Raw genomic sequence first — 15,304 nt, 5'->3', positions numbered from 1 at the left:
ATTTTTAAATTCTTGGTTTAATCAATTATCAGTACATAAAGAATGAATGGATGCTGATGGGCCTTAGTCTGCTAAGAAGAAAACAAATGGGCTTATGGGTACAACAAATGTTGTCAAGCCTGCCATTAAAAAAAAGAAGAAAAAAAAGTTTTTTTTAAGGGAAACTTTTGAATCTTTATGGGGAGCATTTATGGATTTTTGTCAACAATGGCCTGATCTGAAGAGGATGTGGGCAACTGACAGTTTTTCATACTTCCTTAATAAAGACGACGTTAAAAAAAAAGAAGCTCCTGCTCTTTTTGAGAATAGTCAAATTGATATTGAATTTTTAAGACCAGTACTGATATTTGGTGGCTTAAAGATCCAGTGTTCCGAGATATTGGCCAATATTCTTTCGGAAGCACGAAACATAAACAGATTTCCCTGAAATGTTTTATGTGTAGTTGTTTGTTTACTCGTTTACGGTAAGCCCAACTCTGCTCAGATAAGATGGTTGTTGTATTTGTGGCGTTCCAAAAACGTTACCAACAGAGAAGTTACAGAGTGCCCTCTGGTGGACAAACTATGCAGCGTTTACGTTTTACTTTTTGTTTCTTTTTTCTTCTTTCTTTTAATTGGCCGTGGTAAATGCAGCTACCAGTAGATCAGCAAATGGCTAATATTGGCCGATAACAGGCCTTTCGATAAATCAGTCCCTTTCTAGCAGAGGCATTGTATGTCCAGGTTTTCTGTTTGTTTGTTCTACAGAAATTGTTTTTGTTTTTTTTTTAGTTTTGCTTTTGTTTTTGTTTTGCTTTTTTGCCAAAACTCAAAAGAGATTATGAGCCAATCACAAAACAAATCTGTGACCTGTCAACACCCCCAGATGTCATATAGGGTTTTAGTATGTTTTGGCTGAGCCATAGTGAGAAATTTGTCTCTAAGCCACTCCAGTGTAGTCTCTAACTGCTTTAAGGTGAATCATTGCTCTGATCCCAGGTCACATGCAGGTTTTAAAGGACATCTGTGTCACTTAAATGTGACGGATGAATCCACATGACATGCGGTGAAACTGTTGCAAAACCATATTTTAGGGGGTTTTGGTCCTTTCGCTTAACAGTTAATTTAGTCATAAAGAAAAATAATTATGCACTTATCCCACACTTTTCCTTTAAAGGGAGAACAATACATGTCATGACTTTCTGGAAAACAACAATCCCAGGCTCGCTCTGTGGAACTGCTAAATGCTAGCTACTTCGAAGACACAGACAAGAATTGTTTTCTCCAAGCATAACTTAGTTTTCTCCCCAGTGATCTGACTTGATCTTGTTGTTTTCCGTGCCCTTCTGATGTTCGGTTCCACTATTTCTTTTTACCTGTCAACCCATCACCTGTCTTCTTTGCCAGATAGGAAAGAACAGATCATAAAACAGGAAACTATGAGGAAGGGAGTAACTCCCCTTTGACACCTAGTGCACATGCCAACATTCACAATCTCTCTCAACCTTATCCGGGATTGAAGACCGGGCGGTTAGAAAGGAAAAGAAACTAAATACAAACCGGTGCGAAGGAATTGTCAGAGGCTTTGGTTTCCATGTTTCCCTACAAAGACACTCCACGATGCGTGTCTTTCTTGAGTGTTTACTTTTTGACTCACCTGCTGTTTTTTGTCAGAGAGACTATGGAATTATCTCTCTTCCTTCTCCAAGAACTCCAGCATTTAGGAGAGTGTGCGAATGCTAAGTAGAGATTCACACCGAGCCAGATTCCCGCCAGGGGAGCTAGAGCAAGCTGGGTTCATCACTACAGGACACATAGACCCAGTGCCAGGCTCTGTAGCAAAGCATTGTGCTTTTTGGCATATTTCTCGACATTCTCAAATGGAGCGGTTCCAAGCTGAAGCTCCAGCTGAGAGCTCATGGTGGACAGAGGGAGAGAGAGTAGAGTGCATATCACTGTGTGAGAATGGTCATCTCTGCCAACGAAGAGAGCCACAGAGGCCAGAATGACACACTTTGAACAGATGACAGGGACCTGAGTGTTGGCCAACTGGGATCCACCCGTGGGATGAATGATCTCATACAGGAAGAAAGGACAGGACTGGGCTGTCCCTCCTAAACTCCACTTCAAATGTAGCATAAACAGAGCATTGAAACATATATGATCCTGTAAGGGACAGTGTGAAAACCAGAACACAAACAAATGAAGGGATTAGGATTTGCGTTTTAGAAGAGTAATAATTGAATGGCGTGCAGAGCTTCATCCTCTTTGCGTGGTGAATCCATTATTAATCCTTTACAAAGTGGCTCTGTTGACTTTGGCCTAGTGTGAAGGTTTGGCTCCAACTTGTTACTTGAATCATTCGCTAGTCTTCAAAGTCTTCCTTTCACAATCACCTTCTTCCAGGTATTTTGTGGTAAACTATGGTTGTTCCAGTTGACCCAGTGATCTCCAGTTACTTGTGAATAAAGGAAATATTGAACTTTTTTTTTTCCTGTTAATTTACAGTTATGGAAAAATACATTTTTGCACAACACTCCTTTGTAAAACCAAGTATGCCCCATGATTTATGAGCGTATAGAATTACCTTTAGCAGCATTAATGTGAAGTAACTGTTCTGTGTATAGTTTGATCAGTCACTCAGTCATTGTGGAGGAATTTTGGCCCACTCACAGAATACCTTGTAATGACAGTAAATAAGTAAAGAAAAAAGTTTGCTTGAAATTCTTCCAAATTTGTTGAAAATAAAAACAAAAATATAACACACAGTATTTAAAGCCATTGCCATCACTGTGTAAATTGAGCTCAGGCGCATTCTGCTTCCACCAAGCATCTGCCAGATATTTCTACAACTTGATTGGACTCCACCTGTGATTAGGGATGGGTACCGGTATCCGGTGCCATTCTGACATAAACGGTAGTAACCAGACTGAAAAGCAGCGCACATTTCGGTGCTTTATTTCGGTGCTTCTTTTTCCTGAAATGTCATACACTTTGGATTCTAGCCAATCATTTTACCTTTGCAAGGATAGTAGGCAGGCCGAGGTACGTACGTTCTTTTAGAGCAGAGCTACAGATTAAAAATGCCCAAGGCGAAGCGGTCAAAAGTCTGGCTGTACTCCACAGCAAAAGATGCAAACTCAGCAGCCTGCAACAAGTGCTTTAAGGTGATAATGTGATACTGTGCAAAGGAGGTAACACCTTGAATCTGACGACGAACCTGGCGACGCATAGCGTTTTTTTAAAAGCCGAGAAATGCACCGAGTTAGCAACATCCCCCAAGAATCCGAAGAGTAGAGTCCTGGCCCCTAGCCCTGCCAGTGTAGCAGAAATGATGATGATGATGATGATGGCAGCAGCAGCCGTTCTTCTCTGCGTGAGTAGCTTAATGTTGTTCGTGTGTAATGTACGTTGAGTAGGCTAACCACGTTATTACATTAATGCATGTAAGGTGAACTAGCAAACACCGTCGTAGTTACATGCGGCTGTCTTCTTGCTTGATGGCAGATGCTCCCTTCACCTGGCCAAAAAGGCTAAAATGACCAAAGAAAAAGAGGGAAACGGCTAAACATGAGAGGTTTTTGGACAAAGTTTGTGTTCTCCATTCTTTAAGCACCGGTTCGAGCACCGGTTCGAGCACCGGTTCGAGCACCGTTTAAGCACCGGCACCGTTTCAAAAGTAACGGTGTGGCACCGGTATCGGATAAAACCTAAACGATACCCATCCCTACCTGTGATAAATTCAGTTGGTTGGACAGGATTTAGAAAGGGACACACCTCTTTATTTAAAGTTCCATTGTTGACGGTGCATGTCAGAGCACAAAACCAAGCCATGAAGTCTAAGTCATTGTCTGTAGACCTTTGAGACAGGATTATATCGAGGCACAGATATGGGGAAGGGTACAGGAAAAAATGGCCCCCATCATCCATAAATGGAAGAAGTTTTGAACCACCAGGACTCTTCCTAGAGCTGGCCGCCCAGATAACCTGAGTAAGGTAGAAGGGCCTTTGTCAAGGAGGTGACTGAACAACCTGATGGTCACTTTAGCTCCAGCATTCCTCTGTGGATTGAGGAGAGCCTTGCAGAAGGATAACTATTCTTACAGCACTCTACCAATCAGGCTTGTGTCACCTGGCTACTACCATTCCTAAAGTGAGGCATGGCCCTGTCGGCATCATGCTGTGGGGATGTTTTTCAGCAGCAGGAACTAGGAAACAAGTCGGTATTGAGGAACAGCAGCAATGTACTGAAGCACCCTTGATTATAACCTGCTCCATGGAAATATGGACTAGGCTGAAAGTTCATCTTCAAACATGGCAATGACCTTAAGCACACAGCCAAGACAGCACCCGAGTGGCTTAGGGAACACTGTGTGAATGTCCTTGAGCGCCCCAGCTGGAACCCAGAATTGAACCCAATTCAACATCTCTGGAGAAATCTGAAAATGGGTGTGCTCTGATGCTCTCAATCCAACCTGATGGAGCTTGAGAGGTTCAGCAAAGAAGAATGGAAGAAACTGCCCAACAACAGGTGTGCCAAGCTTGAGGCATTATACTCAAAAAGACTTGAGGCCGTAATTGCTGTCGAAGGTGCTTTAACAAAGTACAAAGTAAAGGCTGTGAGTGCTTTTATAAATGTTATATTTATGTTTTTATTTGTAATAAATTTGCAAGAATTCTGTAACATGACACAACATGTGGTACAGGTGAAGCACTGTGGATACTTTCCAGATTCACTGTGTATTGTGCTAACATCGACATTTTTGATTAAAAAATAATTTAATACTAATAGTGAAACATTAAATGAGGAAATGGAAAAACAACAAATTGCTCCTTTTGATTTAACACATCCCAATAATTCCTTCAAAATATAATGGATTCAACCTGAGGCAAGTTAAATTGTATTTAATTGTATAAGATAATCCACATCGAAAACAGCACATCAGCTGAATTGCAAAGAGATGTAATGTATAAATCCAAAACGTATAGTATAAACTAAGTGTGACCAATCCTGTTGCATTTCACATCATACCAACCACTGAAATATTAGTTGATGTTAATCCAAAGTTTAATGCAAGGCAGTTGTTCTAATGTAGAGGCCAAACCATTGTTGGGCTGCCATTCACTGCATTGTTTCCCTCAGTGGTGAACATTAGCTAGTGAGTCATTCTGAGTTCTTTGTGCTTCCGTTTTTTTTCTTCCTGTGATTGAAAAAATAGTGCCATCTCAGGGGTTGGTTGAAGCATGTGGTTGGCTGAGTCACTTTTACTTTGTATCTATGACTGAGTGAGTAAGAGGATGAAGCCAAAGTCCATTGTTGCGTTGGCACATACCCATGCTGTTTAGCTTATTCACATCCTAAAAAGACTGATTTGACAGTCCTGGTGTTTTATTCCACTAGAATATAGATCAGTTCAGTTTTCAACTCTCTTTTAAAAAAATCTTTTTTTGTATGTTGTAGAAGTATAATTAGGGCTGTGCTATATGACCCAAATCTCATATCCCAATATATGACATTTCTCATCCCGATAACAATATACATCACAAAATAGTGCTTTTTCTGTCAATTCTGTGAATCTCAGGCAGAGGCAACTGAAGAATCAGCATTTCTTCCTGTTAAAAGGGACTTTTTCCTTCCCACTGTCACCAAAGTGCTTGCTCATAGGGGGTCATATGATTGTTGGGTTTTTCTCTGTATGTATTATTGTAGAGTCTACCTTATAATATAACGCACTTTGAGGCAACTGTTGTTGTGATTTGGCGTTGTATAAATAAAATTGAATTGAATTGAAAAAGAATGATGCGACATATGAGATATGAGTTTGAAATTGATACCATAGGGTGTATCTACTAAAAATTTCGGGGGAATCTCAATCACCTTTGTCCTCGAGGTCAGAGGTGTGTACTCTGTTTGGTGGTTTGGTGACAGCTGACATTAGCCATGTTTCTTACCAAGATGGATTTTGGGATCCATGGTTGCATTTTTTTTTTCTTTTTGTGTGTGTGTGGGGGGGGGGGACAAGAAGCTGGAAGCAGCAGACTGGTCTTGAACCTGGTGACTGCACATCATCTCGAAATATGTGTCAAGGTCACATCTGCTCATGGGTGTACCCTGACTGGTGCCATCTGTCATTATGAGCCGGTCGAGTCTGGCATTACGCACACGGTCATCACCTGAAATACTGTCTGTCAGCACATGCAGACATACATGGATTTAGTCTTCATATAAAGAAGAGAAAAAAACTACACTGAACTTTTACTGTAGTTGGCTTGCTGTGTGTCTGGGAGCCATAATTGAATATCTAACAAATGTTTTTCCACCTCTCTCTAAATGAATACATATTTTCATTGCTCTTTATTACAGATGAGAAGGTGTACTTATTTTTGCTGATAGTGCTTCATTGTAGCAAGTATGAAGTATGTGTAGGTGGCAGGATGCATATCTATTCCCTTTCCAGCTACAGTCGTTTTTTTTTTTTGTTTTTTTTTCAATTACAGCAGAAAGCCTCATAAAATCAAACGTCTGTATGCCAACACATTGCATCTGTGCTTTGTGTTTCCACCGAAGAAGCAAATAAACAGAGCAAGCAGCATTGTTTATATTATATCATACATGTGATTCGATTAATTTGATGAAAAGTCCGTATCTTCTTGCTTCATTTTCTTTATTCAGTTCAGTGAAGTTGGAATTTATATGGTCTGGCACAGAAATGAATGCATAAATCTACTAATCATTAGGAAAATTTGTACGTGTGTGAAGGAGAATTTGAAAAATGCAAAGGGAATAGGATTCTGAGTTTGATTTACGCTTTGTGTGTCAATCCCTCAGAGATTCAGAGGGCCGGAAGCTGTGTAAGAAAGTGAAGGTGGACCCGAGCTCCAAACGTGGAAGAGCAGAGCTGCTGCATTACAAGTGAGTAACCAGCAACTCAGCTGGCTGTCAGATGCTTATCCACACCTCAGTGCTTTTTGGAAAGTGATACCGTGCTTGCAGCTTAAGAAGTGCATTACTTACAGTTTACTCCTGGTGTTGAGAGCATTGTGTCCTGCGTGTCTTTCAGAGATGGGACATTCCACATGGAGTACAGCAGGCCTGCTACTTTCAAGGTCAGTGCTCATCTGAGAATCTGCATTCTTTACATGTCAAGCACTGTTGTCTGCTGTTAGTATTTCCTAATTGCTCCTCACATTCAGAGGACTAATTATTTTAGCTCTGGCTCTACAGAGCCCTGCCTTCTGCTTTCGTTTCTTTCTTTCTTCCTTCTTTTTCATTTTGTTATTAAGTTTATGAATGGAAAAAATGTGTGGTATTTTCCACACAAGAATATTAGACACAATGTTAAGAATTTGCCTGATTTTTATTCTTTTTTTTTTTTTTTTTTTTCTTTGAAAACCAAGTTGAAAATCAGAAGCATCTGTGGTTACATGTAGTTGGCTATTTATGAAATCATTTATAACCTGCATTTTAATATCAACAGTGCATCAAATAACAGCTTGAAAACCGTGTCACTGTGTGAAAATGTGACCTTTATAGCAATGACCCTGCAAATTCTTTATTTCTATGTGCAGCTCCCCTCAGCTTTATAGTGCCTTACAGTTAGTTTCAGCTCATTGTTTATCTGCCTGCTGTGCAACCTTGCTCTCATGGCACAATCATACTCTCACTTTCATAGCGATGCTTTTTGTCACGGCAGGCGGTAGTTTTCAGAGGAACCGCTGCACAGATTGACTCTGCACTGTGTTCTCAGCACCAAAGAGAAGACGGAGCATATTGACCATATTGAAGCACTTAGCATAAAAGAGCGAACTAAAAAGCTAAAAAAGAGAAAAGTCATCAGATTATCATAAACATAATTTTAGATGACTGAGAATTTTAATGATATAATGGTAACAAGCTGGTGGTATGGCGCTAACGCTGTAGCTAACGCTGTTGCCTCGCAGCAGCAGCATTATGTTAGCTTATGTTTATGATTGTTTCTGTGTATTAGTCTGGTGATAACTGGAAGCTATCAGTGTGTGTTTGTGATAATACAGTTACAACACAAAAAAATTGCAGCTGTGAAAAAAATGCACATCTGTCTACATACCCAGAAATTCACAAATTAACTTATTAATTTCAGTTTAGCCAAAAACTCGTGCATCTGAAACAGAAATTCAAATATGCTTTTATATCTTCATTTGTATAACCGAGATACAACCAGTTGGCAGACAGTTGAGTTGCAAAGAGATGCGTTTCAGACAAGCTGTGCTCATTGACACAGACTGACTGTGATTGATGGCAGTGTATTGGCAGTCTGTCTGCTTTTAAAAATTAGCTTGCAATTATTTCCAAACCTTCACTAATCTGTCTGAGAGTTGTTGCAGTCAGCCTGAATTAAATTGCAGTTTGTCACCTTCCACAAGGGGACCTTGCAGTCGCCTCACAATCACCATACTTAACAATGTTTTATTGGTTTTATTGACTGCATCATACAGACAGCAGCATTTATTAATGCAAACAAAATTAAGGGTATTTTCAGTGCTTTAATAATGACCTGTAATTGGTGGTATACTACCTAATTTGAAGTGTGAATGTACTGAAATATAGTGCAGACAGCAGCAGCATTATAGTTTAATAAGTCAAATGTAAGCAGAAAGGTAGCCTGAGTAGTGTTTTCCCTGGAAATTTTAAGTGAAGATATAGCATGACTGCTTAATCCTTACTAAAGTAACCTTGTTAACTTCAGCACAGTGGTGTCACATATTAAAACTGAAAAATACTTCTTTCTACCTGGTATGATTTATCTTGGGTTGAACTTTTTAACCGGCTGTTTAAAGTCCATTTTCCACCACGAAACCACACTGGTCATTTCAAACGTTTACCTTTCATCTAAGTGCACCGTTTACTCCTTCCTGGGGTGCAACTAGTGAGAGCAGCTACTCAACTAAGTGTATGTTTTTGCTTCAAGTGGTGAAAAGTGTTGGTTGTTTTTTCACCCTTAGCGGGAACAGTTTTCTTGCATATTTTCAAAGTACTGCGCTTTGTTAGAGGTTTTCGAAGTAGCTCCATCTTCAGGTACTAAATGATCATTGGAGGCTGACAGTTGGCTCTCGCTCTCAGACATGCCCGGCCATGTCTCATTGTTGCACTGGGAACATAAATGCAAGATGTTGCTATAGCAATGATATCATTACATGACACTTTTATGTCACATAAACATTTATAGTGGTGTTATGGCAGGTTATATGGTTATGACACAGCCCTAGCGTCAAATGATTGATCTTCATGTTAGCTACAAGGTGTGTTTGTAATAATATAAGACTGCAGCAAGCCACACCCGACAGGTTTAATATTTTTGAACATGTGATGCAGAGCCTCTAATGATGCTCTTTACAGGTCTGCACTTTGGCTGCCTCAACTAATGCTGGCACACTAGACTGATTTAGCTTATAGCCTCCAGACCTGTTAATGAGGTCATAGCACCATCTGTTACTCTGATTCTGTAGCAAACACATCCTGAGGAAAAAAATCAAGACCTTAATTTTGTTACCAGTTATCCAGCTGCAGGTTACATATTTAAGGATCACTCACAGGTACCTCTAGCGTGAAATGTTTGGAATACAGAGAGTGCAATATAGAATATGCATCAGCCACAACAACCATAGAAATGTTGCTGGTCAGCTTAAAGTTTAATGCCTTTCACTGCAAGACAGCTGCTGCATATAGATATTTCCTAAAAGGCAAAATGACTTTAGATAAAAGTGAAATTAACCGTTTACTTCTCTCCTCTATAATATGGAAATCCTTCTCTTTTTATTTTTTCAATGAGTTTCTACCAGAGAAACTCGTTATAAGGTGGAAGCTGTCACTCTTTTGAATGGTGCATGGTTTTATTACTTTGCTTGCTAGGGTTTGCGCTGTTTCTCTGACAGATTAAAAGGCATCTGAAACAATAAACCTCCACAAGTCTCTGTTTCAACCATTACAAAGTAGTTCTGATAATCAAGTCAAGGTCGTTAAATGTTCCGCCCGTGCACACGCGCCATCGTTAGAGCACTGCTAAAAGAAATATTTCCTGCTGTTGCCTCCACAGACATATGGTTCATTATATTTACAGAAAGCTTTACCAAGCCCATTAGTAGACACTTGGAGGTACTGAAATAGCGCTGACACCTCTTGGATGCATGAACATGTTCATCTATATGAGCTTCCATCTGGCACAACCTACAGCGTTGCCTCAACTAAATTTAGGAGCGACTTCGGCAACGTAAATAATCACCACTCCGTCTTTTTATGTTGGTTTTTCCCCCCCATAGGATTATTTTGTGGCAGTGAAAAGTTGTTGCATGATTTGAACTGTTGGCTTTGTTTAGACAGGCTGTCGCAGATCTGTCGTTTTGACTTTGCTTTTTTTTGTTTTTCTCATTCAGTCGATGGTAGCGTTTTTGAAAGACCCATCGGGGCCCCCACTGTGGGAGGAGAACCCTGAGGCTAAAGATGTCGTCCACATAGAGACAGAAAAAGTAAGTACCAATTTAAATAAACTTTTGGGCTTTGGATTAATTTAATATCCATTTAGCTCCATTTAAGAAATCCAGAACATCACTGGGGACGTACATTTACTGTGATTCACAAGCACAGGCTGCATCTTTCCTCCATTTGTCTGTTAAAGTTTTGATTAGCCCCCCGACTCTGATACTGCAGCATCTCACCAACACAAAGCCCCGCACACAAAAAGCAACAGGCTTTATCGTCAAAGAGCTGCTCGGCGTAGTTCATGAGGTCACTCACACAGTCCCGCCTTTACAGCCTAAAAGCCTCCAAACGGCTCTCATCCAGACAAGTCAGATTGCAAAATCATCAAAAACTGCCAGCATATTCACAAACAGCTACCTCATCCTTAGATAAGTATATATGGAATTTAGAAAGACCTTTGTTTTTGGACTATAGCCACTTTGCATGGTTCACAGTTAAAATGATCCTTATTTATTTTATAGTCTTGAGAGCTTGAGCAAAAGAAGACAACTGGACTTGATTTGTCAAGGCAAGCTTGAGATCCCTTCCCAGGTGCTTCAATGGCTGCTCACGCTTTGCATCAGGTGATCTGAATAGTTCACACGATGAGGTGGGGCAAGGTCTCACAGTGGTTTCATCCCTGACCTATACCTATTTTCACACCGTGATTTATGTGATGATGTGGATCGGTAGTAATGGTAGATGGACTGGCTCTTTTACGGCACTTTTCTAACATTAACTCAGGGTTCAGTGTTTTGCCCAAGGATACTTGGTCACTTTGCAGACTTTAGCAGCCAGGGATTGAACTACCAACCTTCTGATTAGCAGATGATCTGTTTAGTCTCCTGAACTACAGACATAGAGAAACTGTTAATAAATATTTGTCTCATACTGCACCTTGTTGTAGCCCAGTCTTAAAGAAGCTGATTAGCTCCTTTCCAATTAGCCCCACACTCTTTTTAAGCCAGCTGTCTTCTGATTGGCTGCCCCTCGCAAACAGAAGGTTTAAATAGCAGCTGGAAAATTATGTTCTCACAGCCAGAGCTTTGTGCCTGAGATGTCCATGTTACTGATACTGATGATTAAAAAATGATTAAAGCAGCCTGAAATCTGAGCGTCCACCACTGTAAAAGTACATGTGTAACAGAAAACAAAGGCGAGCATAACACAGTAACCCTCCTTTCATTTGAAGAACGCGGGACCTGGTTATCGCCTGCTCTCACCCTGAGGCTTGTTGAATGTGTTAACAAAAGATTGTGCTGAATGTGTGATTTTTATGTTTTTTGGAAGTAGCTGAGCTCATGAAAGTGATGATGAAAACGGGGAAACTGGTATGGGGGCTGATGTGCCTGCTGTCCAAAGAAGAAAGTCCTCCCTTTCCTTTTTCTGTAATGTGATGAATAACTCTCACACACAGTCGAATACAAAGCTGAAATAACAGATGATGTCATGATTTGCTATTTTAAACCAAAGAGTGTGAGAGAGAATTTCAGAAATCCAACATGGAGCACACTATTAGAGGAATCAAGCTATCGTGTGTTTTGTATATACATGTGTATACATGTGTTTTGCTGAAAAGCATCCTGACTCATCTCTTGTTCCCTCCTCGCTCTCGAAGGACTTCAGGAAGCTGCTGAAGAAAGAAGAGAGGCCGGTCCTCATGATGTTCTATGCTCCCTGTGAGTCTGCATTATTACGTTGTTCCTGCAGTGTTAGCAGCTCACAATAACTGGGACAGGCAGTGCTCATTTTGCTATCCTGCTTGCACATATTGTGGGAAACAGTATGTCTGGAAAAACAAGAGTAGCTATTATTGTCCTCAAATATTACATTAACTCACTTTATAAGGTGTCTAAACCGGGGGAGAGAGTACAGTTTGGGGAATAGGTCAATAAACTAGAGTTTGCTTGGTAATACTACACCGTTGTAATCAATACTGCAATCTGATTATATATATATTTATGGCACCTGGCAAACATGACACACTGTCTTAGGGCTGTTCGATATAACGATATATATCGGATGACGATATAAAAACGTCTATCGTTTCATTTTACGCTATGTTTGTTTCGTGATGTCGCAAAATAAACTGTTTACGGCAATATTTTTTCATGGTTTTGATGGTCACTGCAGTGGCTATATTAATTTCTTAAAGTTCTCTCTTTCTCTTATATTTTATATAACCACACTACAGACGGACAAGCGCCTGTTTTTATGCATTATGGCTAGCAACAACGACGGTAACAGCATCGCGTGTCCGCTTGTTTATGTTCCACATAAACCTTTCACAATAAAGCTCAAGATCCTGTTGAGACTTTTCAAAATAAACTGAACCACGTGAAGGAGCAGATTATTTACGGATGAGAAGTAAAAAAGAGCCGCCAGGTGCTAAAAAATAAACCTTAGACTCAAACGTTAGAACAGGCTTTTCCCGCAGCACGCCGTGTAATAAATACTCACAAAGAAAACGGCGGCCGTTACAACTTATGTCTAAAAATATATAGTTTCATGCATCGGTTAAAACACTCGACTCCAGCTACATGATGCGCAGCTGGAAACACTTCACGCAAGTCGAGCTGCCCGAGATTCACAGAATTTACAGAAAATGTTACATTTTTGTGATTTATATCGTTATCAGGACGATAAAATTTTTATATCGGGATATGAGATTTTGGTCATATCCCACAGCCCTAACTGTCTCATCTTTCGATGTACTACACGTTTTTTATAATGTGGAGAAAAAAGGACTCCAACTAAGGAGATCCTTCTTTGCTGGTTAACTCCACTATTACAAACACAAATCGGATGCAAAGTTCTAAAATAACAGAGCGCTTTTAAAACAACCCGCGTGTTGCCAGGTCTTTTATCGACTGCTTAAAATTACTTGTTTTGTTCATTGATCAGTCCATGCAAAACAAAAAAAACGAATTTCACTTTCTAAGAATATAAACTAGAAATAAAGCAACAGATTATCGCTGTCGCTCTTTGTTTGGCAAAATTGTTAAACAATTAAGCCGCAGCGTCTGTCTGAACGTCAGACCTGCTGATCACTTTGCCAGGATAAGAACAGAGTCGTTTTTGTTCAGCACGCAGTTAATTGTTGCCTCTTATTGTTGTTCAATAGAAAAGACTTCACATGGATTTTTTTTTTTTTTGTTTTTTTTCCCAAGCGCTGTGCTCGATTATCCTCAGTGCATCATATCTTTCACAGCAGATAGCATACTGAGAGCTGCTGTTTACCAGGGGGAAAAAATCTCCTAGCAGATGATGGAAAATCTTTTGACAGTCGTATAGATTATCATATAGCTGTCAGAGCGGTGTTCCCATTGAGTTCTCTGTAATAACCTCTGCTTCTCTCCTTTGTATTTTGGTTGCAGGGTGCGGCGTTTGTAAGAGAATGCAGCCCATTTTTCAGCAAGCGGCCACGGAGACAAAAGGGAAATATGTAAGTGTGCTAAATCTGCCCCTCAGTCAGTGGGCCCACTGTTGTGTTGCATCACCTGTCTCTGATCTGCAGCCCAGTCATCTTTGATGCTCGCGCATTAAATGAGATGTGTCAGCAGCGAATGTCAGGGATGTGAAATCTGCAAAAGGTACAGACAGACCAAATAAGGCATTTCCTGCAGGTTGTGTTTCCTGCAAAGACGATCTCTCAGGCACAGTACCTGATCAACTTTTGCACCATGTGTTGATTTAGTAGCATAATAACTCAGATGACCTTTAAAAGGTAATTCGAAGGTCCCGATCCTCTCTCTGCTGATTAATTAAGATTTTACCTGTGTTTTGATTGCACAGCAATATGTTTCGAATGATTTTAGCATTTTTAAGCATTGTACAGGAATATGCTGTAGCGGCAGACTGCGTTATATGTTTCTTATATGTACATATTTTACATATTTAGAGTAGTGCTGTTAAAATTACATTCGTTAAAATGACGTTGACGGCATAACCGCATTAACGCGGCAAATCTCCATTAGAGAGTTGACGCAGATCGCCCTGTTTGCTAACGTGTTGACGCCGTGCAGCGTTAACGAGCTAACAGAGATTTGCCACGTTAATGTCATTTTAACGAGATTAATGCTGACAGCACTAGTTTAGGTCCTGACTACTTTTTCCTGTAGTTTTCATCACTGGTGGGAAAGTTTCTTTAGTCTTTTTTTTAATTATTATTTTTAACAGTACTCGTGTGGTTTGCATGAGAAAAATATTATCTCATAAACACTTGTCCTTCAAGGATCACATGAAAAGATAATTAACTGCATGTTTGTTTCATCATCAAGCATGCATTCGAGTAGCGAATGTTTAAGCCTCTTAGCTGGGAACTGGTACACTGTTTGGGTGTGTGCACGTGTGTGCGAGGCTGAGATAGGGTGAGGGAGTGCGCCTGTTATTGCATGAGACCAGTACTTCTGTTTTTAAGTGAATGCTGAATTGGTGGTCAGCCAAGTCGTATCGCACATTTCTCGCCTCCGTGTCGTGGCACAGGAAGGCACAAAGGCGACGTCTGAAGTGCTGCATCTTGTCAGGGTGAAATAGCTGAAAAAACAGATTCGTGTGGGGATGTGTTTTGATTGTATTGTTTCAGCTTTTTAGGTTTCTTCTGTCTTCTCTCTCAGTACCGGTTGTGACACATAACATGATTTTGTCAGAGCACCGTCCTTTAAAAGGGAATAAGGCATAGAGTTTGTCATGACTCATACACATTCCTCTCGCTATTTTTTTGCCATGAGCTGTGTTTGGTACAATATTTATTACAGAGGGAACCTGGGATGCTCCAGCTGTTTGATTTATATCAAATAACCTTCTGTACTGGAGAAATATTTTCAGAAC

At 40.2% G+C, this 15,304-nt stretch overlaps 1 protein-coding gene across 1 annotated transcript in view; it reads left to right on the top strand.

Annotated features, from left to right (window-relative positions):
* Positions 1-15,304, top strand: part of pdia5 (protein disulfide isomerase family A, member 5) — a 74,620-nt gene that overhangs the window by 20,719 nt on the left and 38,597 nt on the right. The window contains exons 4-8 of the mRNA XM_084907584.1: positions 6,809-6,892; positions 7,041-7,086; positions 10,390-10,482; positions 12,093-12,153; positions 13,852-13,919. Coding sequence (XP_084763710.1) covers positions 6,809-6,892; positions 7,041-7,086; positions 10,390-10,482; positions 12,093-12,153; positions 13,852-13,919 — 352 coding nt within the window. The remainder of the gene's footprint in view (positions 1-6,808; positions 6,893-7,040; positions 7,087-10,389; positions 10,483-12,092; positions 12,154-13,851; positions 13,920-15,304) is intronic.

Source organism: Perissodus microlepis, chromosome 16 (assembly GCF_051167445.1).
Source record: "Perissodus microlepis isolate ML-2025 ecotype Zambia chromosome 16, ASM5116744v1, whole genome shotgun sequence".
NCBI classification, from domain to species: domain Eukaryota; kingdom Metazoa; phylum Chordata; class Actinopteri; order Cichliformes; family Cichlidae; genus Perissodus; species Perissodus microlepis.
This window is presented reverse-complemented; position numbering and strand designations above follow the sequence as displayed.